Raw genomic sequence first — 27,689 nt, forward strand, 5'->3', positions numbered from 1 at the left:
GACTGGACCAAACCACTTAAGATTTATATTTATAAGACTCTATTGACTCTATAATTTATAAGACTCTATAGTACTTTGTCATAGAACGAATAGAGAAAATAGCCGTTCTACAAGCTCATAAAACAAAATGCCTGTGGTTTCCGAGGCTAACAAGCTCACTGCGTGTTGAGATGTGCGAGCTTGTAGATGTGCTATTTTCACATTTTCTTAAAAGAATATTTGTAACAACAGTATAAGTGAGGTGGCTGCGTTGCCTATAGGCTGTGAGCAAGAGTGAAGAAGCCCCACAACAATGTGATTCAGTGCTGAATATCTTGTCATACAGTACTGTACTGTCTGTACAGTACAGTACAGTAAGGCACCGACATGACTCAACCACACTGTGTTCCGCTCCCATTACCTGGTATATGATGGGCAGCTCGTGGCCGTTGGCGGTGAAGCAGACGAGACCGGTGGCCAAGTCCACCATGCAGCCGATCTCCAGGTCAACACTGGTGCGGGCGCCGGCTGTGGAACCCAACGCGTCCGATCCACACACCATGTAGCAGTTACTCCTTTGGACGCTGCATTGAAGTAGTTAGAAAACATGAGCTTAGAGTGGTAGCATCATGTGTTGACAGAACAAGAAGCTTCTGAAACATGGGAAAGCCATCATAAATAAGAGAGAACCACAAGTCAAGCTCTATTATGAAACTAGATAGAAAAAGAAAAAAAAAAACATGCATAAGAGAGAACCTGAAATCAATATGTAAATACTACAAAAAGTTTCCACCACAAAAAGTATTTGAGTTTGGTTTCTGTTCGGCCCTTTTCAGTTATGCCCCACATCTCCTGACCTTTGCTGACTCGTGGTTTCTTCCTCATTGAAATTCCTCGCCACTACTATTACTCTGCTTACAGAGAAACACAGCGGAATAAAGAATGTGAGTCCCGTGAGTGGGTCTGAGGTTCTATCGACCCACATTCACTCGGAGCCAACAAATCCTCTGAGTTAATTTAACCCTGACCCCAAATGGCAGGTACTGTGCAGGTACAATGGTTCACTGCAAAACACAACACGTAATGTGCATTATAGAATATTGACAAAAGCAAAGCAATGAAAATCATTAATGTTCATTTAACTTTGAGAGTTTACAAATGGAACCAAATGGATCCCCCGTAAAGGTCCATTTGGTTCATTAATAAATTACTTCACTGTGTACACTGTACATCCTCTTAAAAGCAGAGCTGGCAAAGTTGCACACATACCATTTGTAAATGGTAAATGGACTTGGTGCATTTATATAGCGCCTTTATCTATGGCGCTTTACAGAGATTGTGCATTACATTCACCCATTCATACACCAATGGCAGCGGAAACCATGCAAGGCACCAACTAGCACATCGGGAGCAATTAGGGGTTCAGTGTCTTGCTCAAGTACACTTCGACAGTAACTCTGGGGGAGCCAGGGTTCGAACTGGCAACCTTACGGTTACCATCCAGACACTCTACCCCTAAGCCACCGCCGCCACGATGTTGGCTTACCTTTTACCTACAGTATTTTGTAAATTATTTAAATATTTTCAAAATCAAGAAGGCCTTGCCTCTCGTGGACGCGGCCCCTCTCGTCTCCCAGGGTTATGGTGACGGTGCGCGTCTTGTTGAGGCTGAAGTTCTTGGTGTGCAAGTGGTAGTCGGGGGTGACCCAGCCCACCCACACCTGCGCGGGGTCCTGGCCAGCAAATATTCTCACCGAATGGTAATACTGCAAAAAGAACACAGTGGGGGTGGGGTGGGGGTTAGCTCATAAAGTTTATCTAAGCTCATCTCGCTCAAGAATCGCCTAAGGGTGGCGCCATTTCCATGGTGCCAACACAGAATAAATCCATATACTCACGAAACAATACTGATTGGGTCGTGCAAACTGTCTGTCAACGGCTGCAGCTGCGGGCCCCGCCCACAGCCTATAAAGCAGCGCACCAGCCGGAAAGACGTCATTCCTGCCTTTTTCTGCGCTAACACAGATGTATTTCTAAGACTACCACTTCTATAACTCCGTTGATATTTTATTCCCCTTGGACGAGTGCCCTCACTTGTACCCTGGAATTCGCGGTGGAAACCCGGTGGTCTTACACTCACGAAAACTAAACGCAGTAAGTTTCCGAAAGAAAAAGAAAAGGGCTTTTTTCTGTCAGTGCTGTGAAGCCTCTCGGACATAGCCCCGTTAGCTTTGGCTAACGTTAGCTTAGCTTTAGCCTAGCCGTTGACAAACGCTAGCTTAGCTTTGGCTCGGCCTAACCAGTGTCGGAAGACCTCGTTAGCCGCGAAGCCTTGCCTGGCCCGCGCTGAACCACGCTCCTTCCCGCTACGCTGTGTCGCAAGACCCCGTCGGCTCGGAAAGCTTTTCCCGCTACGTTGTGTCGCAAGACCCCGTCGGCTCGGAAGCCCGTTCCACGACTATCACAGGCTTCCACACGGCCGCAAGGCCTAGCGCTAGATCGGCGACGCACGTTGCTCCGTGTCGGAAGACCCTAGCTACTAGCTAGCTACTATCTAGCTGCCCTCTGGCTACTTCTTGCCTCCTCTAGCTGCTATCAGCTACTCCTGTTACTTCTAGCTACTGTTGACTACCCCTGACTCTTGGTTTGTGGTTCTGGACTTCTAAACGTCGTCTAGCTAAATCTAGCGACTTTGTAGCTATATTCTAGCGGATTCTAGCTACTTTTCCTCCAGACTTCTGGAGAACACTGCGCTTGGCCTGCAAAACTCTCTCCTTGTGTCGGAAGACCCTGGTTGGTTTTTTCTAGCCTCTTTACACCTCAGTGGACAGTTGGAAAACGACACTAGGCAACATGGCTACTGGCAGTGACACTACACGGCACGACCAGACCCAGGAGGACCGTGAGCAGGTATGTTTCAGTCGTAACTGTAACAGAACCCTGGCGTCAGACGACCCGCACACCTCGTGCATGTTCTGTTTAGGCCTTAAGCACGCTCGTCAGGCCTTCGAGACACATGGTTTCTGTCCATGCTGCCTTGTCCTCACTACTAAGGACAAGGGCCTCTCACGGGTCGGTGCACACTTCAGGAGGATCGCTGACGACCCCGTCCAGGGCCCTAACAGTGATGGAGGTCCTGACCTCAGAGCTACCCTGTCCCGCCCTGCCGTTGATCCTTGGCCCTCCCTTCCTACTCCCAGTGGTAGGATCCCTGCCACGTCCAGCTCCACTGTGACCAAGCCTAAGGCCCGCCCTACGGCAACGGTCACGAGACGGGATTTGACCCTTGGGTCTAAATCACCGACCAGGAAGGCGCCCAGCCTCCGTTACGAGAAGGAGCCCCGCGAGGACGCACGGGCCAGACCGCAACCGGCGCCTAGACGTCGCCAGCCGGCCGCGTCTTTCACCAACGCCTGGACTGACAGAGCCGGAAGGGCCCGCAGTCCTGACACTTACTACAGCTCCGCCGGTGCTGCTAGAGCCGGAACGGCCGGCAGCTCCGCCGGTGATGTCTATCCCCCACAGCGTATTAACGACAACTGGGGCGAGGAGATGGAAAAGGTGGATCCTCGAGATGACCTGCCCTCATACCAGGATCCCCATACGGAGGATTACACGGTCCTGGACGAGGTGTACTCCGACGACGAGGACGACAGGTCCTCTGACCCCGACGTCATCCTGGACCGTGACGTACGCTTCGGTGACCTACCGGACACCGACCAAGCGGACCCGGACAACCTCCCTCCACTGGATCTCCTCCCTCTGGACAAGGCAGACATCGTGGAGGTGTTCATGGTGGCGGCCATCAGGTGTGGCCGTGCATGGCCAACAGCAGCGCCCCCTCCACCAGAGGAAGAAGAACGGGGATCACGCCTCAGACAGACCGTCAAACCGGTCCCTCGAGTCAAACTTCCCTTGGCCCAAGGTTTCAAAGCCCACCTGACAGCCATGTGGAAGGAGCCGCTGACACCGCTCGCCATGCCGCGCCGCGTGGGCCTCTCCCTGGACACGGAGGACATGCCCACGGTGGGCCTCGACAAGATGCCGACCATCGACAGGATCATGGCGGCCTTCCTCCTAGACCCCTCCTCCTCCCATGTCACCCCACTGTCCAAGGACCCAGTCCTGACAGATAGGAAGGACAGGGAGGCTTCCGCAGCCAATGGGAGGCTCTACACACATTTGGCATCGGCTGGCAAGCAACTCAATGCCGCCCTCCTGCTGCAGGGGTCTCTCACGAGCCTGCTGCTGGAAATGGGGGACTCCCCATCTCCAGAGCAGATGGCAGAGGTTCGACGTCTCCATGACGAGTCCGTAGACTTCGTCCACACCGTCACGGAGCAGGTGGGGAGAGCCATGACTCTCTCCACCTACACGCCAACCCCAACGCACCAGCGGTGGTAGGGGTGGTCGCTCTAGCTCCAAGCCCCGCCGGGAGAGGACGGGAGACCTTTCGCATCGGCGGAAGACGAGAGGCTGAACAGTCTCTGTCCGGTCAGGGCACTGAAACTGTATGTAGACAGGACTGCTGCCTTTAGGAAGGGCAATCAGTTGTTTGTCGCATGGGACCCTCAGAGAAGAGGGAATCCCATAACCAAGGTGAGACTTTCACAATGGGTTGTGGAAGCCATACAGTTGACCTATGCCGAAAGTGGTACACAACCCCCGGAGGGTTTGCGGGCTCACTCTACGAGAGGCATGTCTGCATCCTGGGCTCTTGCGAAGGGAGCCTCACTTCAGGATGTGTGTACGGCGGCGAGTTGGTCGTCCCCTTCGACTTTCGCCACGTACTATAACTTGGACGTGGCATCTCTTGGAATTGCTCACGCCGTTCTGGGAGCTGCCGCTAGGTGATGGGACAGTTGGGGACAACGGTCACACACGCGCACTTCAGGAGATAGATCCTAGGGCATATAAGATGGGGAACCATCAGCCCGCGTCTGAGTTCTTAGACAGTTTTCACTGGCTAGCTCCTTAGATAGGTTCTTGTCTACTGGGCCTGTGGTCCAGATAGCCTCCTTGCCTTTCCTTCTCCCCACGGGCAGGGAACTGCTGGGGGAGGGATCCCGGGGTCGGGCCTCCTTTTCAACTGGTGGTAGTGATACGGGGGGTTTATGTACACCCTTAGGCGATTCTTGAGCGAGATGAGCTTAGATAAACTCTGGGTTACTTTAGTAACCTCAGTTTATCAAGCGAATCGAGCGAGAGAATCGCCCTTACTACCCTTCTTGCTTAGAAAGAGCACAGAAAAAGGACTGGTTGATAGGAATGACGTCTTTCCGGCTGGTGCGCTGCTTTATAGGCTCCGGGCAGGGCCCGCAGCTGCAGCCGTTGACAGACAGTTTGCACGACCCAATCAGTATTGTTTCGTGAGTATATGGATTTATTCTGTGTTGGCACCATGGAAATGGCGCCACCCTTAGGCGATTCTCTCGCTCGATTCGCTTGATAAACTGAGGTTACTAAAGTAACCCAGAGTTAAGTGAAGGAAAAGACATCGTATGTGTGTCACATTATCCCTTTGGTGTAACTTTGAATATGAACCCGAAAATGTACATTCTGTCTAGTCACCATCATGCCCGTATTTGTCCACACTACACACAAGGAGTTTGCCAGCAAAACATCATAGCAGCTTTCTCCAAAAATATTCAATATTCATTATCAATAGAAGAAAAAGATTACCCCATAGATTACTCAAAAAGCATGTTCCATGTTCTAAATCAAAAACATTGCTTCTGTCACTCACTACACATTCTCTAATTCACCCTCTATGTTCTGATTGCAGAAGTGGAGATAGGAGCTGCTTATCATAAACGGCTCTATAAAACATCGATTCAACTGCTGCTACCACTCAACCAGAATATAAACTCTGTGGCTGCAATCAATCAGTCACGACTCACGTTCCACCCGGGCTTGGAGGTTCTGTGTTCTCAGTAATTCTGTTACCATTCTCTCCTGTGTTTGCAGTGACCATCCGTTCGGCCCTGTATCTGGTGTCTGCCTCACTGAACTGGATCTTCACCTGTCTGCTCAAGCTACGTCTCATCACCTCAACTATTACTTCACTCTGGTTGCCTGGCTTTGCTTTTGGCTTGTAATCAGAATATTGAAATAGCAAATTCTGGTTGTCTCGTATTGCATCTGGGATATAAAATTCCATTGCTGTAAAAGTCTGACAACAACAGGACCTAGATTAACAACACCTGGGTATCTCTCGGGACAAGCACATAATGAGGACATACGTAGGTGAAACTGAATACATATGTAGACACGTCAATGTCGCTGCCATATACTGTAGGCGAGGGCAACTTGCCATAACTTCAGCAAGAAATGTGTACCTGAAGGTTATTTTTTTTTATAACCATTACTTTTTGGTATGAAAACACACCAAAACGCTTGAAAATCAGTTGAACAATTACACGAGTTATGATTGTAATTGTGTAGATACCTCCTGCTTCCATACACATACATGCCTTATGAGGCACATCTTGCACCCAGAGATAGCGGCCATGTTGACAGCTGACACATTGCTCCAATTAACAACAGTGACCAATGCGGTGCCGGTTATCTTATGTGAACACTGTATAACTGAGTGAAACACAGTATCCGGACAGGGGGCAGCAGTCCCTGTGTCAGTGTGGCCAAATACACGTCATCCATGTTTCAGTTGACATGGGTGTTTGTAGATAATGACAGAACTTTCATTTTTGGGTGTGAACTATTCATTTCAAACAGGAGTAAGAGCACACTGAATGAGTTGTGTTGTAGGCTTACGGTTGTGATTCTTCCATAGTCATCTTCTTTTGGAGGTTCACTGCAGGGACAAACAAAAGTGACATCACCTCATGTTGCAAAAGAAACACGCTAATTGTTTGCTGTAATTGTCTTGGTGGGGGTCCATGGCCAAATACATGACATGAATTTCTCCTTGACATGAAACAGGTTTGAGAATCACTAAAGTGTAAACTCTGTCTAACCTGAGCTTCTCCGATTCATCTAGAATGCTGGCAGTGGAGCGGAACTCCACTGGCATGCTCATCCTGCAGTACACCATGTCGTTGTTGCTGGTCTGTGTTCCGAAGGTCTTGTGTGTCACCTTGAGGCAGGGCGGGCTGTCTATCGTCCCGTCAATCCTCGTCACCTGAGAAGTCGCAATCATGAAGACGACAGAGAGGTGGAGATTAACCACTTGAACCCTAGCAATCCCTATTCTGGAAAGGATATTTGCAGAAAATAGCCATTACACGTCACACAACAAGCTTGTAGATATGCTATTTTTGTCCATGTTTGCATATTTTGGCTGAATATTCACCAATTAGTACATGCCCAGACTAGGGATGGTAGGGTTCATGTGAACTTCTATGACTCCAAACATGTTTTGAGTTTCAGACAAGAAATGAATGTGTTGATATATGAGATTAATTAACAATGTATCCCAAAGTCATACATTCATGGTTGACTCAAACATGAAACATGCAGAGATGTGAAATGTATTCTACAATGAAACAAGTACAGTTGTTAAAAAAAGCACTGATCTTCTCATTACAAGCTATTCAACTGTAAAATTGGACTACACAAGGATTTTTGTAATACCCAAGTTGATGTACGTGTTTATTATGTATTGGATATGAACTACATACAGTATCATCACTGTCAGGTGGAAATGCTGGTAGTGATTTGTTTTATCCTAAATAACACGAGGAAAATGTGTATGTGTGTGTGTGTGTGTGTGTGTGTGTGTGTGTGTGTGTGTGTGTGTGTGTGTGAGCAGTGGCAGTGTCTGTGCGGGCTTTACCTCAATGTGGCGGTGTGACGCGGGTATATCGAAGAACGTGGGCAGGCGCTTGCTGAACCACATGGTGATGTCGCGGTTCATGTTGACGGCGAACGGCTCAAAGCCCTCCTGGAGTCCACACATGGTGTAGTACTTGAAAGTGCTGGCGTCCTTTCCCAGGTTCATGCGGCCCAGTTGGGCCATTCCCAGGCTGCACACTGGGACGAAGCCTGGAGGGAGGGGTTAGCAGAGTTTTTGAGCGGTGCAGACCGTCTCCAATGAACAGCTATGTGTGCAGGTCTGTATGTACTGTAGGTCCCTATGTCCGAGTATTGACCTATGCAGCATGCTGATTGGGGTCGCAGGAGGGGTCATTACAACCCTTGTGCTCAAGTCAACATCAACAACTGTGCTTGACTGAAAGGCTCCACACATTTGAAATATTTTATTTGGATTTGCACAAAAGGCGCAATACATTATATCCAAAATTCCAAACACTGATCAGCATGCTGCACATGCTTAACACAGGAATAAATCACACCCGTGTGAACTTTGTGAAGTGGTCATAATATGCTCTTATCATCGCACATCACATCACATTTGCTCAGACACATTCTCCATTCATTGTCAATGGGAATTTAATGTTTGTGAATGACGAAAGTCTACACTAATAGCTTAATTTAGAAGGGGCTAGTTCCCCTCAAAAAGATAGCAGTGATGACATACAGTACTACTACTTGACACTACTGGACATTTTTTAAGCCACTTATGAAACATCGCCTTCTCAGTATTTCTTAGTACTGTGAAGTTTGTGAACATGGCCCAGACTCCCAAACACAAGGACAATAAGTTGACAATTATATCCATAACAAAGACCATAACACGTTCCACCAAAGGCTGATATTTCATAAGTTTGGAGGTAAAACAATACATTCTGACATCTGTCCTTTATAGTGGCTGCAGCCATTTAAGATGTGTGCGACTGTTTCTTTGTTGTGTGGTACTAGATGTAGGATATATAGTGTGGGTATGCAGGGTTCAGTGTCTTGCCCAAGGACACTTCGACATGTGGACAGGAGGAGTCAGAATTTGAACCGCCGACCCACGGATCATTGGATGACCTGCTCTACCTCCTGAGCCAAGGAGGTAGATTTGCTTGGAGACTAGGGGCTCCATTTTCGTCACCGCTAAACCAATCTACATTGACACGTTGTGAGCTTGTAGACTGGCCATTTTAACTATTCAAAAATGTTTTGCAAAATAGTAAAAAAAGGCAAAGAAGTTTAGGCATAAGGGGTTTAGCGGTGACGAAAATGGAGCCCTAGGTTCGTTTTGCTGGGAAGAGTTTCAGAAATCCATTGATATAGTGAATTGGTACAATAAATGGATATTATTTAGGGATGCAACTGTTAATCAAACTAATCTATGTAACTGAATGAAATATATATATAAAAAATATAAAACATATATGGTTTTAAATACAATAGCAAAAATATTTAAAATAACTGATCTACAAGCTGTGTGTTTGTAGATTGTCTATTTTTGAATAGACAACGAATGAATTGATCGTTCTACGACAAAGTATATAAGTGGTTTAAGACAAATTGATTTAGTCAATTATAAATATATAATTTAAATATAAAAAAGTACTTCTCGATTGTTAATTGCAGGCATCACTAATCCTTTCACCTGCCGTGGGCTGCTGTTGTTCATTGTCTGTCTGTGTGTGTGTGTGTGTGTGTGTGTGTGTGTGTGTGTGTGTGTGTGTGTGTGTGTGTGTGTGTGTGTGTGTGTGTGTGTGTGTGTGTGTGTGTGTGTGTCCGTCCGTTACCAGCTAATCTCTGCCACCGTTAACCCCAAAAAAACAGAACGGCCTGTTATAGCCAGGAGGCAGACTTTTGTAAAACACATTTCTTTATATTACTCCTCCAGAATTTGTCCAAAAATTCCGCAAATCTTTACACAGTATCTCTATAGTCATGTGCTCAAGATGGATCTGTCTGATATTTCATATTCCATCCTAATTGGCTAACATTGGCTTTGCAGGAATGGCCCGTTTTTAACAAAAAGCATGAACACAGTGTGCAATTTACGTGAAATCGTTCACGCACTTTCCTACTAGGCTGAGGAATATATCCCACCCTTTTCACATTGGCCTATTATAGCGCCACCAACAGGTGGACTTTTGCAAAACACATTTTTGGAACAAAATGCCTCAAATCATCCAAATGCCATCAAAGGAGTAAGAACAAATGTCACCCTTTTCACATTGGCCTATTATAGCGCCACCAGGAGGCCACAACCTGACCTGGCCTGGTGGAGACCTGTGCCCTGAGGGGCACTTTTTCTAGTTTATAGTGCAATTAGCTGATTATTGAACTGCAACACTGTTGTGTTCATGAGTTTATTTTGTGTTTTTGCTGCATAACAACTTTAGGCCATACAAGAGCCACACATTTTATACCCGTAGGCTAAAGTGTTGAAAACTCACCATCCTCCGTCTCAAAGTCCATGAAGGCCAGCTCAGAGCCCTTGCTTGTGATTATGAGCTCTCCATTGACGGTGAAAATCATAGACTTGTCCTCCATGTTAATCATGCAGCCAACCACGTCTCCCTCGTTCCATGTCTGCCCAAAGTTTCGGCTGCCGGCGTGCAGACGTCGACCCTGAGGAAAAACAAAACAAAACACAAGCACCATTACTGGCTTTATGGAAAATGTGGTTACAAAATATTGGCAGCAATTAGAGAACTCCCTCCTTTTCCAGCTCTCCTGTTGTGATACTACATTACTATTGACAAGACTACTCTACAATATATATTTGTCGCATTATTAACCTTTTAAACACTACTCCATTGAACGGCTCCCCCCTGGGGGTCTATAATGTACTTAGTCCCCTGCTTTTATTTACACCAAATCCCTTTGCCGAAAATAGCTAATCTACAAAGCAAACAAGGTGCAGTAACATATTGTGAGCTTGTAGATCAGCTATTTTCTCATGTGTTTGTACAGATCACAATCATTTTATTCTAACAAGCATCTGGAAAGCTCAGTGGTCGTCGAGCTTAACAGCACAGCAAAGAGCATTGTAAGCAAACAGGCAAGTATGGCTTTTACTACAGAGGTACAATATAACTAATATATGTTGCAGAGTACAGTATAGCTGGTTTTACCCTGTATCCGTCAAAGACGTAGGCTTGGTCGTCGAATCCCAGCTCCACATCGGGTCTGCAGCCGAGTCTGGCCCAGCCCACCCTCATATCGCCTCCGGTCGCGACCTCAAACTCAAAGTACCACTTTCCTGTTGTCACTGCATACGTCTTCTCCACACGGAATAAGCGAATGGTTTCTCTGTTGTCCAGGTTATCCAGGTCATGCACAGCTATTGGCGGGGAGAAAATTGGAAGATCCAGATAAGGCCCCTAATCTCACACAGATCACACCACTGAAATGGGTCTCAGTGTGATATGCTGCTGATATTGATTACCATCCAATAAGATAATGCAACAGATAGGAACTTGCCATTTAGCTATTTTAACTTAGTATAGCTTTTTTAACACAAACTCTACAAAGGTGAGGAGAATTAATTATAAGGCTTGATGAGAAGTGATTTTCAAAAGGAAAATACAAAGTAAAAAATTATGTTTGTTATTGAATACGTTGAATGCAATGCTATATGACATGGCACATTTATCAGGGTCATAACTCATAAGTCATACGCATAAAGACTCAGGCAAGCAGTAAAACACGACCATATAAAACCATATCCTCACCTTCCTGGTCTGGAGGATCAATATCATATCCGTATCCAACTAGAGTCCTGATGGCTTCTCTCAAACTGTCTCTGTTGGACTTCTTGGTGCGCTCGTCCAGTAAAGCATATGGCACCAGACGCGGATTACGTCTGCTCTTCAAATCCTAGCACAAACAAGAGAAGATACACAATCAAAAATATTAACTAATCGATTAAATCAATTATATATTTTTTTGACAATTGATTTTGACAAATAAAACAACATTTTGTTTATTTGTATTCGATAGAACAATCACTAAGAAAATAATTGATATTTGCAGCTCTACAATAATTCAGAGCAAATAGGCAGGTAGAACCGAGATCTGCACACTAATACAACAGAGAGTGCCAAAGGGGCAGGCAGATAATGTGCATGTAGCTACTGTTTCCAAGTTTGTTCGAGATTGAGTTGTGTGTGCATCAGCAAAAGTGCAGAGTCATTAAGATATCCATCTAATCTGATTCTGTGTAAAGTAATTAGTTCATTAGGTGAGGTCAATAAAAAGACAATTAATCAGAGATGTAATCTGAAGTCCACACAGCTGGTGTTGTGTCATCATGAAAAGTCTCCATTATTTTGTAAAGACCAAGCAGACCTACGCTGGCCCTCGTTTATACACTTAAACCCTACAGTATATACTTCCTTTTACTTCAAATAGCAAAGCTATTTTCAAAGAATGTTCTTCTATTTTTGGCCAAATGTTCTTCTATATTAGCTAAATGTTCTTGGAATGCAGACATTCCAAGAATAGGGACAGTAGGGATCACGTGGTTAACAGTGAGAGTGTGGCAGTGGTGTAAAGTATTAACCAAGTACAATTTTGAGTGTCCTTTACTTAAGTATTTCAAATTCCCAATACTTTCACTTCTACTCCACTACATCTCAGATCCAAATATTGTACTTGCCGACTCCACTACAGTTATTTGACATGGCTTTAGTTACTATTTACTTTGTAAATTTGGATTATTATCACAAAACATACAGTAACCGAATATACATTTCGGCTATTTTCAAAAGAGTATTATACATTTGAAAACTTGAAATGGGACATTCTGTATAATGAGTAGTGTTACTTTTGGTACTTTAAGTACATTTTTATGTCAATACTTTTGTACTTTCACTCAAGTACAATTTGAATTCCGAACTTCCGGAGTATCTCTATGTTATTCTCTTACTTAAGTAAAACATGTGAGTACTTTTTCCACCACTGGAGTGTGGTTACCTGCTGGATGCCATAGGTCCATCCTTGTTTAATTCTGTCCTTGGCCCACACGTTGTGGGCGTTCTCCGCCAGTTTATCTACCAGAACCTCCTGACCTGCAGACAGCTTCACGTCAGAAAGATCCAGTGGCGCAGGCTTGTAACCGTTAGACATCGAATAGCTGCAAATGACACAACATGACAGCTGTCAAGACCATGACCAAGGTTATTGCAATTGTCTGTCCGTGAGCGAAGGAAATTGGGAACCGATGGGTGGAATTTCATGAAACTTGTTATGAAAGATCAGCAGTCTCCACTGAAGAGCTGATTCATGTTTGGGTCAAAGGTCAAGGTCCAAACGACATAATCAGATGTTGGTGCTGGCAGAGATTGAACCCCAAGGTGTTTTGTTTTGAATTCTGTTGCAGTTTCTTTAGATATAATATATCATAACATGGCATATATTATATGCCATGTTATGTCATGTCCTATGTCTGAATCAATTGTATGTTAAAGAGGGAGTGCCAAATGTTTTGTATTTTTCAATTTTTTCATGTGTCTATGAAGTAACAGTACTTCATTAGACACCCTGGAGTCGTTTTTATGTGCAATGGTGTGTATAGAGTGTCACAGTCCCGCCCCCTTTCAGAACGACGAGTGGCCCAGGAAATGGTTCTCCATTCATTTTTTCCATAGGCTTTTCAAAAAGTATTTATTTAAAGACGGTTACGCCGCGGACAAAGCCAACTCGGATCGTGACAAATCATGACAATAATTACAATGTTTTGGGCAGATCAAATAATTAGTAAGAAGAAAAACAAAACAAATAGTGTTGTATCCTGCCTTTATTTTCTTCTTTCAAATTATTTGATCGGCAGAAAAATATTGTGTTTGTTGTCATGATTTGTCACGATCCGAGTTGGCTTTGTCCGCGGCGTAACCGTCTTTATATAAATACTTTTTGAAAAGCCTATGGAGAAAATGAATCATTTCCTGGGCGACTCGTCGTTCTGAAAGGCGGCGGGACTGCGACGCTCTATTAACTTTGTATTTAGGGATTCTTAGGGATGGAGGCTGAACCCTTGACAGTCAAACGGGCCAATGAAATAAACAGTAATATAGTGACATCACACAATCAGCCCCTCCCCTAACCCCTCACCCTTTATCATACAACTACAGCTGTGGGTGCGGCTTCAGTTCAGGTGGATCACCACCCATCACCACCCACTAGGCAAACCAGGCATACTTGATGAACTGGTGGGCGTGCCCACATAAAAACAACATTTTAACAAATTCTGTACACTTTTTTGAAAAAATTATACCTCCTTATACAGTATAACAATAAGACCTGATGATCATGTTTTAGGGTGGAAAAAAATCACGGCACTCCATCTTTAAAACCACTTAAACCCTATAGTTGACTGGTGTCCCCCAGGGTTCTATACTAAATGTGTTAACACAACCTAAAAATGTGTCAAAACGTGATGTGTGGCATGGGAGAATATGGAAAGGTGGAGCAGAGCATCTGTCCTCTTTGTGGTCAGCCCAGATGACCCAGATGTACAGGTCCTCTCACATATGGGCCAATGTAACTCTAACCTGTTGACCTGGTCGTGGTTGTGTAAACACAGAGTAGGAACAAAAGGTCGTACTCTTTGGGTAGTTTGACTTTCTTCAGATCATCCGCAGCGTGCACGTGGAACAGGGCAACATGGCAGCCAAGGGACAACAGCGTTCTGAGAAAGGGACAGACACCAGACAGCAGAAAGGTTGAGTGGACACAGACAGACAAAGATATATTGGACAACCATAAGAAATGTTATTACATCACGGAAGGACGTGACAAAATGTCAATATACTGTAAAAGACACATTGAACTCCATCCGATGAAAGTAGAATTTGTTGAGTGAGCGTGCTTTAAAAATATAAAAATAAATAACAGCCCACAGATAGATCTCAGCCAATCAATATACTGAGGATAACTACTGCATGTATACAGTACTGACAGATTGCATATCTAATCGAAGCTCCATGTAAAAGGGAGTTACGCGTGGAGAGCCAAGCCTAATGATTCCACAGAACGATGACTCAGTGGCTAGCAGAAATGGACGTTGCACTCTCGACTTTGTGAGAATCAATAGCGGAGTGCAGTGAGGAGATACAACTCATTAGAAGGTGCTGCTTTAATCCTGGCCTAATCTGTGCTTCAACAGCATCCAGCTGAGAGCAGTGGGTTTTCTATGAATAGGTAAGTGGATTCTTTAGCAGAGGCATTCAGACTTACTTGATCGTCTCGCTGGACATCTGCAGGTTGTAGTTCTTTTCCGTTTCAGGCAGCTTAGTGAAATCCACAAGGCAAGGGTGCTGCCTCTTGTTGTCATCACGAACCTGGAGAGAAAATAGGTTTAGGCATGATTACGGTTGATCGAAAAATCAATCAATCAATCAATCAACAACATCCTAACAGAAGGTAGATTCTATAAATATGGAAAGAATAATTACACATCACAGCCAACAGGCAAAAGTATACGTCACAGTGCTCACACCTCGCACAAAGCACAGGTTTAGAGAGATTTAGTCTACTCTCCAGGAGGGGCGAGCTACTACTCTACTCTGTGCAGTCTACTCTGTGACTACTCTGTGCAGTCACAATTCACATGTTAGTTAATTGTCGCCCTGAATAATTAAATCCTCAGGTGTTGATGTTTTAAATGATGCGATTAACTGGGAGGGACGATCCACAGCGGGGCATACAGTTCTGCTGTCTGCGTGGGCATCTAATTGAGAGCAATGCGCTGCTGTGCTCAGGCTCTCAATAAAGACCGTGGCATAACCGCTACCTCTGGGCATCTTCTGCTGTCCACAGGAAACCAATAAGTATACTGTACTGTAGGTGTCCCCAAACATATGCAGTACACAGGCCGAGCACTCGCACATGGTGTAGCCAATCCATAACCAAGTTTATCAACCATATCAGTGTGAATCCCGGCCAAGTAACTGTTACTTTGTTCAAATTTTCTCCTATCTAGGATTGGGTCATGTGGGGAAAATGTCACTTTGAAGGACTAATGAGGACTCGTTCAAACTAAATTAAATGCTGAGCATTTAAGTACCTAAATTGGCTGGCTCCAGCACCTGAATCACCATTCACGGAATTTCACGCCAATTCAAAGAATTCTGTATGTTGAGATTTAGGGTCTGGTGTTGTAAATGTCCAGTGTGTTGTATTGATTGAAATTCTAACCAGTCCAATAAGCATCTATTGAATGCAATGAAGAAGAAATTAATCTCAGTGTTACACCAAATTCTGTGATGTATCGCATTTTGTGACCGGCTACACGATATTATGATTGCAGGGAACAGTCTAATGTGAAAGGATAGGACATTATTGTTACAACTTTACCCACTAGCAAAGCTACCAGTTTTTCATCTTGAAAAACGGCTGCAGTGGGAACACTTTCAGAATGACTAATGAAGTGGAACTAAATGTTAATTCAGGCTGAGGGTCAGGGCTAGTAGCTAAATATTGTCCAGTATAAATGACAAGGCCCTGGCCCCTCCTCGCCTGAGTGGCAATGTCATGCAGACGTAATTAATCTAAATGACACATTTTTGGAAGGCAGCATGATCATTTTGCCAAAACGGTCTGTGTAATGCCTTTGAGGGGAGAGATGCTGTGACGGAAACGGAGATAATAATAATATATTTTTTCGGAAGCAATGTTTACAAAGTGGCGTGCTTTACAATGCCACGGTAAAAAAAGGGATAAAAGGGATAATCAACAACAATTAAAATGCATAAAACAAACAATATAAGACCATTAAAAAAAACAAATCATATAGACTGATATGATAAACATGTGACGTGATAAAACTAAGGAAAGGCTGTGTTTTCAAAAGTGATTTAAAAGATGACACTGCTAGCCTTCAAACGCAGGTCATTCCAGAGTCTGAGCCCCCTGGCAGCAAAAGCCCGGTTGCCCATGGTGATCAGTCGAGGGAAATTCTAAGAGAGCCAAACCTGAGGATCTAAGGGTGTGTGCTGGCCTGTATGGTTCCAGCATATCCGAAATATAGCTGGGAGCCAGGCATTGCATGGCTTTAAAAGTAATCAATAAAATCTTAAAAGTCAACGCTAAAAGTCACCGGCAGCCAGTGGAGAGCAGCCAGGATTGGTGTAATGTGGTCATGTCTCCTAGACCTTAAGTTGTACTCCATGCATCTGCTTTTGTAACCCCAGTGGGGATAAGTTGTTTTATCCTTTCTCCTGGTCGGACTGAATCAAATACATGCATTTTCTTTTGGTTCATAGACTGTTTGACACAATTAACAATTGTGTTAACAATCTAGTTAAAAATATGTGAACCACATTAACACTAGCCTGGGAAACCCAGACGTTTTTATTTCCAGGGAGGAAAAAAAGTCCACTTCAACTCGGCATAGAGTAACGCAAACGTCGATCACTCTCTGCGGATTTCTGATGGTCTGCACCTTTGTTAAATTGATGCACACACGCACACACACGTACACACACACACACACACACACACACACACTCCTCTCTCTCTCTCTCTATCGCTCTAATGAATTACCGGTAGTCTCATGTCGCGCAGCTGTGTCTAGATTCTTTGCCTATACATAATTACATACATACATCAACTGGCTTTGCCCATACATAATTACATACATACATCAACTGGCAAACCGGGGGCCACATTCAGCCCCCACCTTCACTTAATGCAGCCCGAAGGTTAATACTGACATATTATTGATTTCAGCTCTTACAATTCCAAATATGCAAACATGACCCGCTTTAATTACTTCAGTCTATATAGTAGCTAAATGACTAGTATTCAAATGTTATTGTCTTTTTTTAATGTCCAATGTATTTGCATTTAAGTAAAACATAAGCATAACTAAATGCATTTGAAATTAAATTAAAATAAATACTTTTAAGGATTCCAATAAAAAAATAGCAAAACAATAATTCACAATTTCAATTCAAATATAGCAAAAATAGCAGATCTACAAGCTGAAAACAGAACTTGTAGATCTGCTATTTTACATACGACAGTATATGCAATGTGGCCCCCTGGAGTGAGTGTGGAACTATAATGTTGATGCTTAAAATAGGGTGCCTTTTGCATCCCAAAACGCAGTTTATGGTTAAGGGACGCAATAAAACAACGACCTCTGCATCCACGGGATGCACTACTGTACTACTGTACTGATTTGTATTCTAGTTTATTTTGCTAGCTTTAGTTATAATAATCATTTCTTCTTCTGTTTTCTACATGAATATAACCACATTATAACCATATAAAATTAAATGGGAGTTAAATGCTACAATTTGTAAAAATGGCAAAATATGATATATATCAACGTCGTTGAAGTGGGAATCATAAAAAGTCCCTGGGAGGCTGGGACTCGTCATAATTAAGTATTATATTAAGTGGTTATAAAAAATGTCTCCCCCTCTTTCATTTATTTCTCAAATGGAAGCCTCATTAATTTCATTAATTTTTATATTTACAAATGGAAGCCTAGTTTCATCATCTCCCTGCAGTGTGTGCAGGGATGGCGTTGGAGTGTACAGCCAGTACCTTGCCATAGGTCCAACCCAGTTCGATCTTGTTCATCCCCCATAGTTCATGGATGTTCTCTGCCAACCTGTCCCGGACATTGTCCAGGTGAGCAGGGAGCGCAATCTGGAAGGAGAGGAACATAGCAGATGGTTTGTTTGGATGATAAATACAGTATATGCCAATGGGCCAGTGACCAAAAGTGATTAATTACTCTTCTTCCCCGTAAAATGCATTGGTTCAATTCCTGGGGATCAGTTTGACAGCACTTTCACTCAAGTACATTCGTAACAGTCTTTGCTGTGTGTGTGCATGGGTGCATGCGTGTGTGTGTGTGTGTGTGTGTGTGTGTGTGTGTGTGTGTGTGTGTGTGTGTGTGCGCGTGTGTGTTGTTGCTAATTCCCATCATGTATATGCAGTATAGTCTGTGTTACTGGCAGCCCATCTGTGTTGGTCTGGGGAGGGTGTAGACAACCACTTGTGTCCTCCGATACACATAGAGTCACCAGACGCTACTTTTCAGCAGACAGTGAGGTGTTACATGTGAGGAAGGACACGCTCAATGTTCTCCCCAAATTGTAGGATCGGTTAGTGACCACTACCGTTGGTGTCCCGCCACTCACCTGACTGGTGTCCACTGGCGTGGGGATGAATGAGGCCTGTGAGAGGAGCTGCGTTGTGCCCAGCAGGTCCCTCATCCCGTCATGGTCTCTCTTATAATCTTTCACAGGCTCCACCCTCATCTTCTCCTTTGGCAGCAAGGCCTCGTAGCAGGGAGAATAACCCGCCGGGGGCAGGAACTTGAAGTCTCCGTGGCGACCGCCCAAGAGGAAACGGATCCTGAGTAAGGAAGCGGTTCCGAGAATAATTATACCTTTAGTTTTTCAGTGATCACTTTTCTCGATGTTATGATTGAATAACAACATTGGAGATCTTGTTGTGCATGGAAAGCAGTCAAGGGTGTGTCAGCTCAGGGAGCATTTGACACCTCTTTTTTACCAGTTGCACCTTACATACAGTATGCCACAGTCACACAACAAATAGTGAAAATAAAAGATCTAGAAGCTCACAACGTGCTACAGTCCAAGAGTTTGTGAGCTTGTAGATTTCCACTAGATTTCCAAAATATTATTTTGGTAGTTGCGGTCAGATAGTGTTGTTATTGCTGTCAAAATAGTGACAGCACGGTTAAGGTAGGTCATCACATGGCCTTCTCCACACTGAGCCTCACTTGACGCCCGCTGAGAAGCTGACGACCGGGAAGAAGAAGCCGTCAGTGTTGAAGTCCTCGAACATGCCCTGGACCGGCTGTCCGTTGATCCTGAAGGACATGCTGGTGGCGCCCAGGTCCAGACAGCAGCTCACTACATCGTCAGAGTTCAGCAGGTGCTGGTTAATGGAGGCCACGGCCCTGGGGATACGCCCTGCAGTAGACGGGCATGATGGGGATGGAGAGAGAGAGAGAGAATGGATGGCTGCTACAATGGCAAAGTCATTGAGAATGTAGGGCAGGGACACATGTGCAGTGGAGGGGAAAGGGAGAGTACTATAGAGCAAGTTGTTTTTGTATTGATGGAGCAAAAACAATTTCAATAACCATTTGTATTGTTCTATCACAGCACACCAGTGTGCCTCTGCACAGTGTTTAGGAACCACTGCTGTAGACTATGGTTGGTGAGGTATGAGATTGCGGGAGTTGTTGTTGTTGTTTTGTTTTGGGGGGTGGGCGTATTCTTGCAGGGAAGAGCATGAAAGCAAGGGAAGGAAGGTGACAAGCCTTTCAGTGGTTTCCGGGAGGCGTAAGTAGATGTGACAGTCACATATGGTAGATGCTGTGTGAGAAGAGAGTCGACCGCGAGGTGAGATCGCACACTGGGTGAAGTAGAGCTAGGGAGCATGGGAGAGACTAGCTAAGTGGTAAAGAGAGGTTACGTCATCCGCAGGCTGGTTGTGTAGTTCTGTGTAATGTTGCCCTTGAGAAACTGCAAGGTCACAACATAGCCATCCAGTGTGGACAGCATGCCCCTGGACAGCTTACAGTTATTTACGTCCAACACAGGCTCACCATAACTACATGAGCCCTATCGTACCTACTCTGGGTATGTCAAAATAGGAAAACATTCGGAGAAAATAGCAGATAGCCCTACTGCAGTGTCTGGTAAAGATTCCTACCTGACCAGAGGTGAAGTCCGTCAAAACTGTAGGAGTAAAGGTCGTCCCCAACTCCGTTGCCCCCCCATCCCTCTCCTCCTCCAGGGTACGGAGCATAGCCGGCGGTGTTGGCCCAGCCCACCCTGAGGTGAGTGGGCTCGCCGGTCACAAAGTGGTCCACCTGGTCAATCACCACCTCAAAGTACCACTTCTTATACTGGGCCGATCCCTCGGCCACACCCAAGAAGATGTTCGGCCTCATACTGGATAGGTGAAAAGACATGGAGGTAGCATGCATCATATGAACTGCTCAGTATTGAGACATACTGTACTGTACATACAGTAGAGGCACTGAATAAGTGGCTGACATTGTTTCACATTACCTTTCTCTGTTCTTTTATTCTGTTCTCTTATATAACTAATGCGTACATCGAGTCTTTTCAAAGAAAACAAAATCACATTTAGCTTGTTGATCTGCCACGTATTGACTTAATATATTCCAGATAAAATCATTGGAAATCGTTGTGTAAAGGTCAAGTGAAACCTGCCTCGGTGAATCTAATCCACCGTGGTGGAGCCAGGTGCAATTCATTACCTCTGAACATCATTGATCAGGCGAGTTTGAAGGAGCAGGTCCCTCTTTGGAAGCAGGTGGTCACAAATAATATTCTGATTGACTCTTACGGCTACCCCGTTACAGACGCAGAGGCTACACAGCACATCCAAGATCTGGGAGGGAGAGGGAGAGAGAAACGGAAAGAGTGAAAGAAAGGAGAGGAGAGACATGAATAAATAATTAAATAAAAGAGAGGAAATGCAGAAAGGAAATGCAGAAAGAAAGGCAGAAAGAAAAAAAAAAAGAAAGAAAGAAAGAAAGAAAGAAAGAAAGAAAGAAAGAAAGAAAGAAGATTATGGACCCTGGTTTCTGCATCTTTGTCTCTCACTCAGTGTAATTATGAATGAACAATCTTGGCAACACTTCCTTCACTTCCTTCACTCTCATGTGATTGAATATAAATACAAACGTGTCCTCAAACTGCCTGTGGTGACAATCAAACAGACAGGTGGTAGCATATCGTTGCTGTCGGTAAGAAACCACTCATAAACAGATTTCAATTTGTTAGTTTTTTTCATAAATGAATGCCATACAATGCCATGTATGGGGGCACCATACATCGCATTGAGTGAGCTTGGAAAAAAACATGACATGGATTAACAAGACATTATGACTAAATAATAACTACAATAATAACTACATTGGATCGATTGGAATGCAGGTTTCCTGAAAAGTAACTGTTTTGGACATAAAAGTTTTCCACCCGACTAGTATAATGCCGACCGATCCCAACACCATGTGGGCCACAGCATTCCAGCTGCCTCTCACTGATCAACAGCTGTTGTTTATGAGGTCACGGTCACGTAGCCAAGCACTCTTTACAGAACAAATATTGGGAGTCAGAGACGTGTTAAGGCAGCGTGTAAAACACATAGTTGGAATGTCACCGGCGTCACAGCAGCCATGTTCCCATCCATGACAAATATTTATATTAATTAGTTTAATGATTGGAGAATAAAACCTGTGGGTGTGAGCCTGACCTTGCCTTTAACAGTGATTGAGGACTTATAAGTTGGCAACGAGCTGCTGTGCTACTGTATTAAATCCTCTTCTCAGAGGCCCAAACTGCAGTGTGATGTTGCCTGTTGTTCTGCTTGCCCAGAGCTAAAAGGAAGGAGAAAGGATGGAAGCTGCAGGCAGACGGCAACGTCTGCTATACTGGCAGCTTACCCTCAATCAGTTTAGCCTGCCGTGGCTGTTGAGGGTGACTCCAGAATGCTAAACCAGGTCAAAAGATGTTTATAAAATGCTGCCGTTGTTTATGTGTAGATATTAAAAGGGAACCATGTTTGGTGTGTGCGTGTGTGTGTGCGTGTGTGTCCAAGCCAAGGCAATGTCCTCACCTTGTGGTTCCGTCCATGCTTGTAGAGCAGAGAGATGATGGATTTAATGTGTGCTTTCTGGATGATGTTCAGAGCCTCTGGGCTCTCAACCAAGATGCAGTGGAGAACCTCCAGAATTCCTAAGAGGACAGGCCAGGAGGAGAAGGGAGGTCAGGTTTGTCATTTTCTAAATCAATCTCTGAGCAAAGCTCAGAGTTGGCTTATTATTTACATATCTCAAGAGATTTGATGCATAGGGAAACCCTAACCGACCTAGAACCGTGGGAGATTACGTCCAACTATGTATAGGGTTTAAGTAGTTAAAACAGGGAGTACGTTTACACGTGCTGTACACAGATGGAGTCAAGTGGACTGTCTGTGTACTTATGCTCTTCATAGTCTGGAAGGTACTGTACACAAGGACAACAAATTATGACTGCTCTGCTTATTATGGGATTTTAAGTGAGAAAGGCTTCTCAGAGGACCATTGTCAAAGGAGAAATCCAGACCAAAATACATGTACCCATTAATCAGCCAAAACCCTGTCCCAACATGCATGTTGGCCTTGAATTGTTTCATAGATGCCCCCTGTTCTCCATTTCCCCCACCCCTCCCACTGTAAAATGTAGTTAAAAAGCTAGCTAGTTGTCTTCATTCTAATGCCAATTCAAGGCCAATATGTATGTTGGGACATAGGCTGATCCATGGGTGTTTTGGTCTGGATTTATCTCTTTTAACACCCCAAGCGGCAAGGACGGAGTTCTCCGTTCAATCAATTAGTAACGCCCAGCGCTCAAGACGGAGATTGATAAAAAGATGGAGATTTATTAATATGAAAACCGATCGCATCGCTCCACAGGCTGGGAGCGTCTGTTGCGCAACATGCAATGTTATTTTCCGGTGGGACGTCATCGAAAATGTTCCCCCCCATTTTAGCCAATGAGGCCGAAAATCTTAAAACATGAATAACTCTTGATCTAAATCATAACGTCCAATTCTAAGCAAAGATTATGTGTTAGACGGCCCATTGCGTTAGAATTAGTCATACCTCCCGTTGTTGTCGGTCGCCTCGGGTGTTTTGGCTACATCTAGCTACTTCAGCTAGCTCCGGGATAGTGCCTGGTACGTCCCTAAATGTGCTCCGCTGCTATAAATCGCTGGGCGCTCTGATTTAATGGATTAAATAACCCTGGGCGTTCAGGGTGTAAACTATGTTTGTAATTTTAAATAAATTAGATACATTTACATCGGCTCTTGGCGGGCTCAGTTTGAGGTGCTTTGGATTTGTTGTTTGATGACATCAATTTGTCATTGGGACAAATTATATTCCGGAAACTTTTCTCCTATGATACTATTAAAATTACCAGTATGATTGAATCTAGCTGCAACACATCCAATAATACATTCAGCATAATCCAACCTAGCTCAGCACTTCGCCACAGGTACTCCACCCTTCTCCAGGCCAGAAAAGTCTGTTGCCATGCTGTTGACTGTAATTCAAGCAGTTATGTCCAAAATAGTGCCCTGAGCCTTACAGGTTGATTTTTGCAAACTCGATTGTGCACTCTCAGGTCCTCATTCACAACGAAAATGTACGCTGTACGGTGTAAAGGAGATGCGTAATGATATCGTTTTTATCCGTCCGATCAAGCTGCAGCAATTTCCAGTGTAATTCAGCGAAGGTGGTGTAATGAGTTAATTTGTGCGGTTCGCCCGGTGTGCCTTTTCCGCCTCTTTCCCAAGCGATTCGCCTGGTGTAGCCTGGTTTGATGGAACATCCACGCCCATTCCACACCATATAAGGCAACAGGAAATATCGAAATACGTCATCATAGCCTGCACAGATCAAGTTATACAACAGTGAACCGCGATGAGCTATCAGGCAGGTCTCTGCAAACAGCACGAGTTATATGTAGATAATTATAAACTTGCCAACTTGGCACGCATTGCTTCATTCCTTGTTTAAATGTCAGAACGTTAATAATTTAACTGATGTTACAGTTACTTTCACATAATGAGAAAGAAGTTAATTTGTACAGTTCACCACACGACCAAATGCTATATTAAAACTCGGCAATGATAAAAGCCCCTATTGATTACTGGGGTGATTGATTCCCTGCCCTGCACTGTCGGATTTGGAAAGCAAATATATGGACATGCATGGACACAGGACATATTTAATCCACCGGAACATGCGGTTTTGGCTTTTCTTTTCTTTTCTTTCTTGTGGGATTAATTTGTTTATGGACTAGGAAAGGCTATATTTCATCCGATCCAACTACGTTGTATGTTTCCTCATCAAGCCTGAAGGTAAGAGTTGGCCATTCTGTGTGGCGTCCGCATGTGATCAATATACGTTATTATAAATTAATACCACAACGCAAATGGAGGCAGATATAGGTGCTTGCAGCAAAGGCATTAGGCCTACGTGAAACTTTAATTGGCTGAGTCTCTGTCAACATGCTGATCAGCGAGTTACAGTAGGTAGACCTAGTGATGATCATCATGAACTGCCTTTCTTATGTCTGTCTGTCCGTCATGTTTTTGAACAAGCGCGAGTGGAGGTGAGCTGTCTCAAAACTATGATATGACTGGCCGACTTTCAAACACGCTGATGCCATTCAGTAGGCTAATGTGGTCTTCTATTGTTTTATATACTGTAGCTGACGACCGCTATAACCCTCGATTTTGCTTGCAGGGTGAGATGGGGGAGAGCCGATCTACAAGCTCACAATGCGTTGCACTGCGAGTAGAAGGCTGCCGAGACTGAGCAGCGCAACGCATGCTAGAAATATCCTAATAAATAAATAAAAATGTGTCGGCTTTATATATATCGTTTTTTTATGTGCTGACCAATGTTGGGGAAACATGCCTACATATTATATCTGAGGTGTGGGATCTATTTATTGATTCAGCATGAAGACTAAAGCCTTCTAAATAAATATACACAAGCCGTATGCCATATACACAACCCTGGAGCAGACGTCGATATGTGCGGCGTTTCCGACCAACCAACGTCAAGTTCACTGAGATGGCCATGAATTCCCACGTAATGTGGGAATCCTCGTAAATGCCTGTCAGCTCACACTCCGCTCACGATATGAGCGTAAACGCCGTTGTGAATGAGGTCCTCAGAGTGTACAAATGGACCCTTACATTTGCTTGCATTACACTCTCAAATCTCAACAGTTAAATTAACACTTTTGTACAGTGTAGATGATAGACTATCTATATCCCTCCATACATTCATTGTACTGTACCTGAGGAAGACTCCAGTCTCTCAAGCTTGCTGACCAGCCAGTCGAGGTTCCGAGAGAACTGGGTGCAGTTGTTCCTGTTCCCTCGGATCAGAGAAGCTGTGGGAAAAGCAAATCGAAAATAAAATCAGGACTTGCATACAGTCTGGTAAGGTTCTGTTACAACATGACACCCAGCATTCATTAATTGTGACATCTGCTCAGATAAAACAGATGAAGTTCAACTCAGATTTTAATACTCTGTAGGGCACAGCCACAGACCATAATTATGCTCCTGGTGAGAGCAAGGCCCCGAGTCAAAATCCAACTTTCATCTTGCCTTGCATGTCTCTCCTCCCACGCTCTACACTCTGATATCTGAAATGAAGCATAAAATGCCCCAAATACATCTAAATAAAAAATTAAGCATGTGGTTCTTTTGAGCAAAACTTTGACCAAAAAAGCTTGTTTAAATAGGTAGGTACACTTACACTGAATGGATGGAATTCTTTTAGGTTGAAATCATTTTTATGAACAGTTTATGAACCAAAACAAAAAGGCACATGGACAACTTTGTCCATGTGACAATTTTATCATACAAAACGGGTTTTTATGTCCTGCCTTTATTGATAGTACCGGTATACCGGCGTATACAGACAGGATATGGGGAGAGTGACATGCAGAAAAGGATGTCAGGATCGGGACTCGAACCCACAACACACTGTCAGGCTACAATGGAGCCTAGGTGCCCGGACAGCTAGGCCAGCGGTCCGGGCCGATCATACAAAACGTTGAAATGTTTCAGCTTAGTCTTCCTTCATCAGAGCAGGTTGATCAACAGAGCATGAAGGCCGACAGCCGATGAAATGTTTACGTCAGGCCAAAATAAATTGGTGAAAGTGAGGCACTGTCCTTTAGGTTTTTTGAGGGGCGCTATGCCCACCTTTGTGGGTCTGTGTGTACCCCATACCCCATGATGATTTGATTGGCTGAGCACGGAATGTGTGTATGATGATGTATGACGATAAGAGCGACGCTCACTTCACACTTTTTGGACATACTGTAGGACATATGAGGGGCGCTAGACCCTCCTATGAATGTCCAGCTTTGAGGGTGTGTGTAAACACAAACATTGTCCTAACACAAACATTGAATGCCATTGATAATGATTGGAATATATATATATATTGTTTTTGTGGCTTTGACCTTTATTTTATATATTTTTTTATAGAGGGATAGACAGTAGGTTGACAGGAAAATGGGGAGAGAGATGGGGGGGTGACATTTTTGAGTGTTTGTGGTTAAAAGATAATAACATAAGTTGACAAATTAATTCATGAAGAAGTATATTACATTTTGACTGGATGATGTACAACTACAAGAGCGCCCCTCACTTCACACAGGTGTGATTTTTAGTTGGTGAGTGATACCATAGAGTAAATCCTTGGATGTAGAGTATTTTTAAATTTAGCGCCACAGATGATTTTCATTCTGGGAATGCATTGCCTTGCGACGCGGAGTTAGTTTGTAGATCGGGTATGAATACAGGAGAGCTTTGATATTTTGACTTGCCAATTATTGGTGTGCCTTAGGCACAAAACGGTTGAAAACCACTGCCCTAGAAACACTGTGACAGCAAGACCTCTCTGTTCTATAAAGTGAAAACTACTGCCCTAGAACCACTGTGACAGCAAGACCTCTCTGTTCTATAAAGTGAAAACTACTGGCCTAGAACCACTGTGACAGCAAGACCTCTCTGTTCTATAAAGTGAAAACTACTGGCCTAGAACCACTGTGACAGCAAGACCTCTCTGTTCTATAAAGTGCATGCCCACTGACTGTTCTCTGCCACAGTGGTGACATTAACGGTTTAAAAGTTATTCTCATTAATACTTAAATTTTCACCGTTAGGACACCGGGAGTCAGCACTGATAACACCCACAAAATAACATTTAACTGTGCTCGGCACCCAAGGAATACTGATGTGCATCTAATCTCACTTAAATCTGCAGCCTATAAGGAAAGCTATCAATTTGT

At 44.1% G+C, this 27,689-nt stretch overlaps 1 protein-coding gene across 4 annotated transcripts in view; it reads right to left on the reverse strand.

Annotated features, from left to right (window-relative positions):
- Window positions 1-27,689, reverse strand: part of ryr3 (ryanodine receptor 3) — a 169,303-nt gene that overhangs the window by 87,066 nt on the left and 54,548 nt on the right. For all 4 annotated transcript variants that reach the window (XM_083790960.1, XM_083790959.1, XM_083790958.1 and 1 more), the window contains 18 exons: window positions 25,677-25,772; window positions 22,438-22,556; window positions 21,074-21,207; window positions 20,500-20,741; window positions 19,559-19,751; window positions 18,951-19,167; window positions 18,349-18,453; window positions 15,031-15,134; window positions 14,399-14,482; window positions 12,769-12,928; window positions 11,526-11,670; window positions 10,926-11,134; window positions 10,245-10,419; window positions 7,775-7,983; window positions 6,957-7,120; window positions 6,754-6,793; window positions 1,585-1,745; window positions 401-563 (listed from right to left, as the gene is read on the reverse strand). In XM_083790960.1, the coding sequence (XP_083647086.1) occupies window positions 401-563; window positions 1,585-1,745; window positions 6,754-6,793; window positions 6,957-7,120; window positions 7,775-7,983; window positions 10,245-10,419; window positions 10,926-11,134; window positions 11,526-11,670; window positions 12,769-12,928; window positions 14,399-14,482; window positions 15,031-15,134; window positions 18,349-18,453; window positions 18,951-19,167; window positions 19,559-19,751; window positions 20,500-20,741; window positions 21,074-21,207; window positions 22,438-22,556; window positions 25,677-25,772 (2,720 nt within the window). The remainder of the gene's footprint in view (window positions 1-400; window positions 564-1,584; window positions 1,746-6,753; window positions 6,794-6,956; window positions 7,121-7,774; window positions 7,984-10,244; window positions 10,420-10,925; window positions 11,135-11,525; window positions 11,671-12,768; window positions 12,929-14,398; window positions 14,483-15,030; window positions 15,135-18,348; window positions 18,454-18,950; window positions 19,168-19,558; window positions 19,752-20,499; window positions 20,742-21,073; window positions 21,208-22,437; window positions 22,557-25,676; window positions 25,773-27,689) is intronic.

Source organism: Protomyctophum parallelum (genome assembly GCF_964188405.1).
Source record: "Protomyctophum parallelum genome assembly, chromosome: 19".
NCBI classification, from domain to species: domain Eukaryota; kingdom Metazoa; phylum Chordata; class Actinopteri; order Myctophiformes; family Myctophidae; genus Protomyctophum; species Protomyctophum parallelum.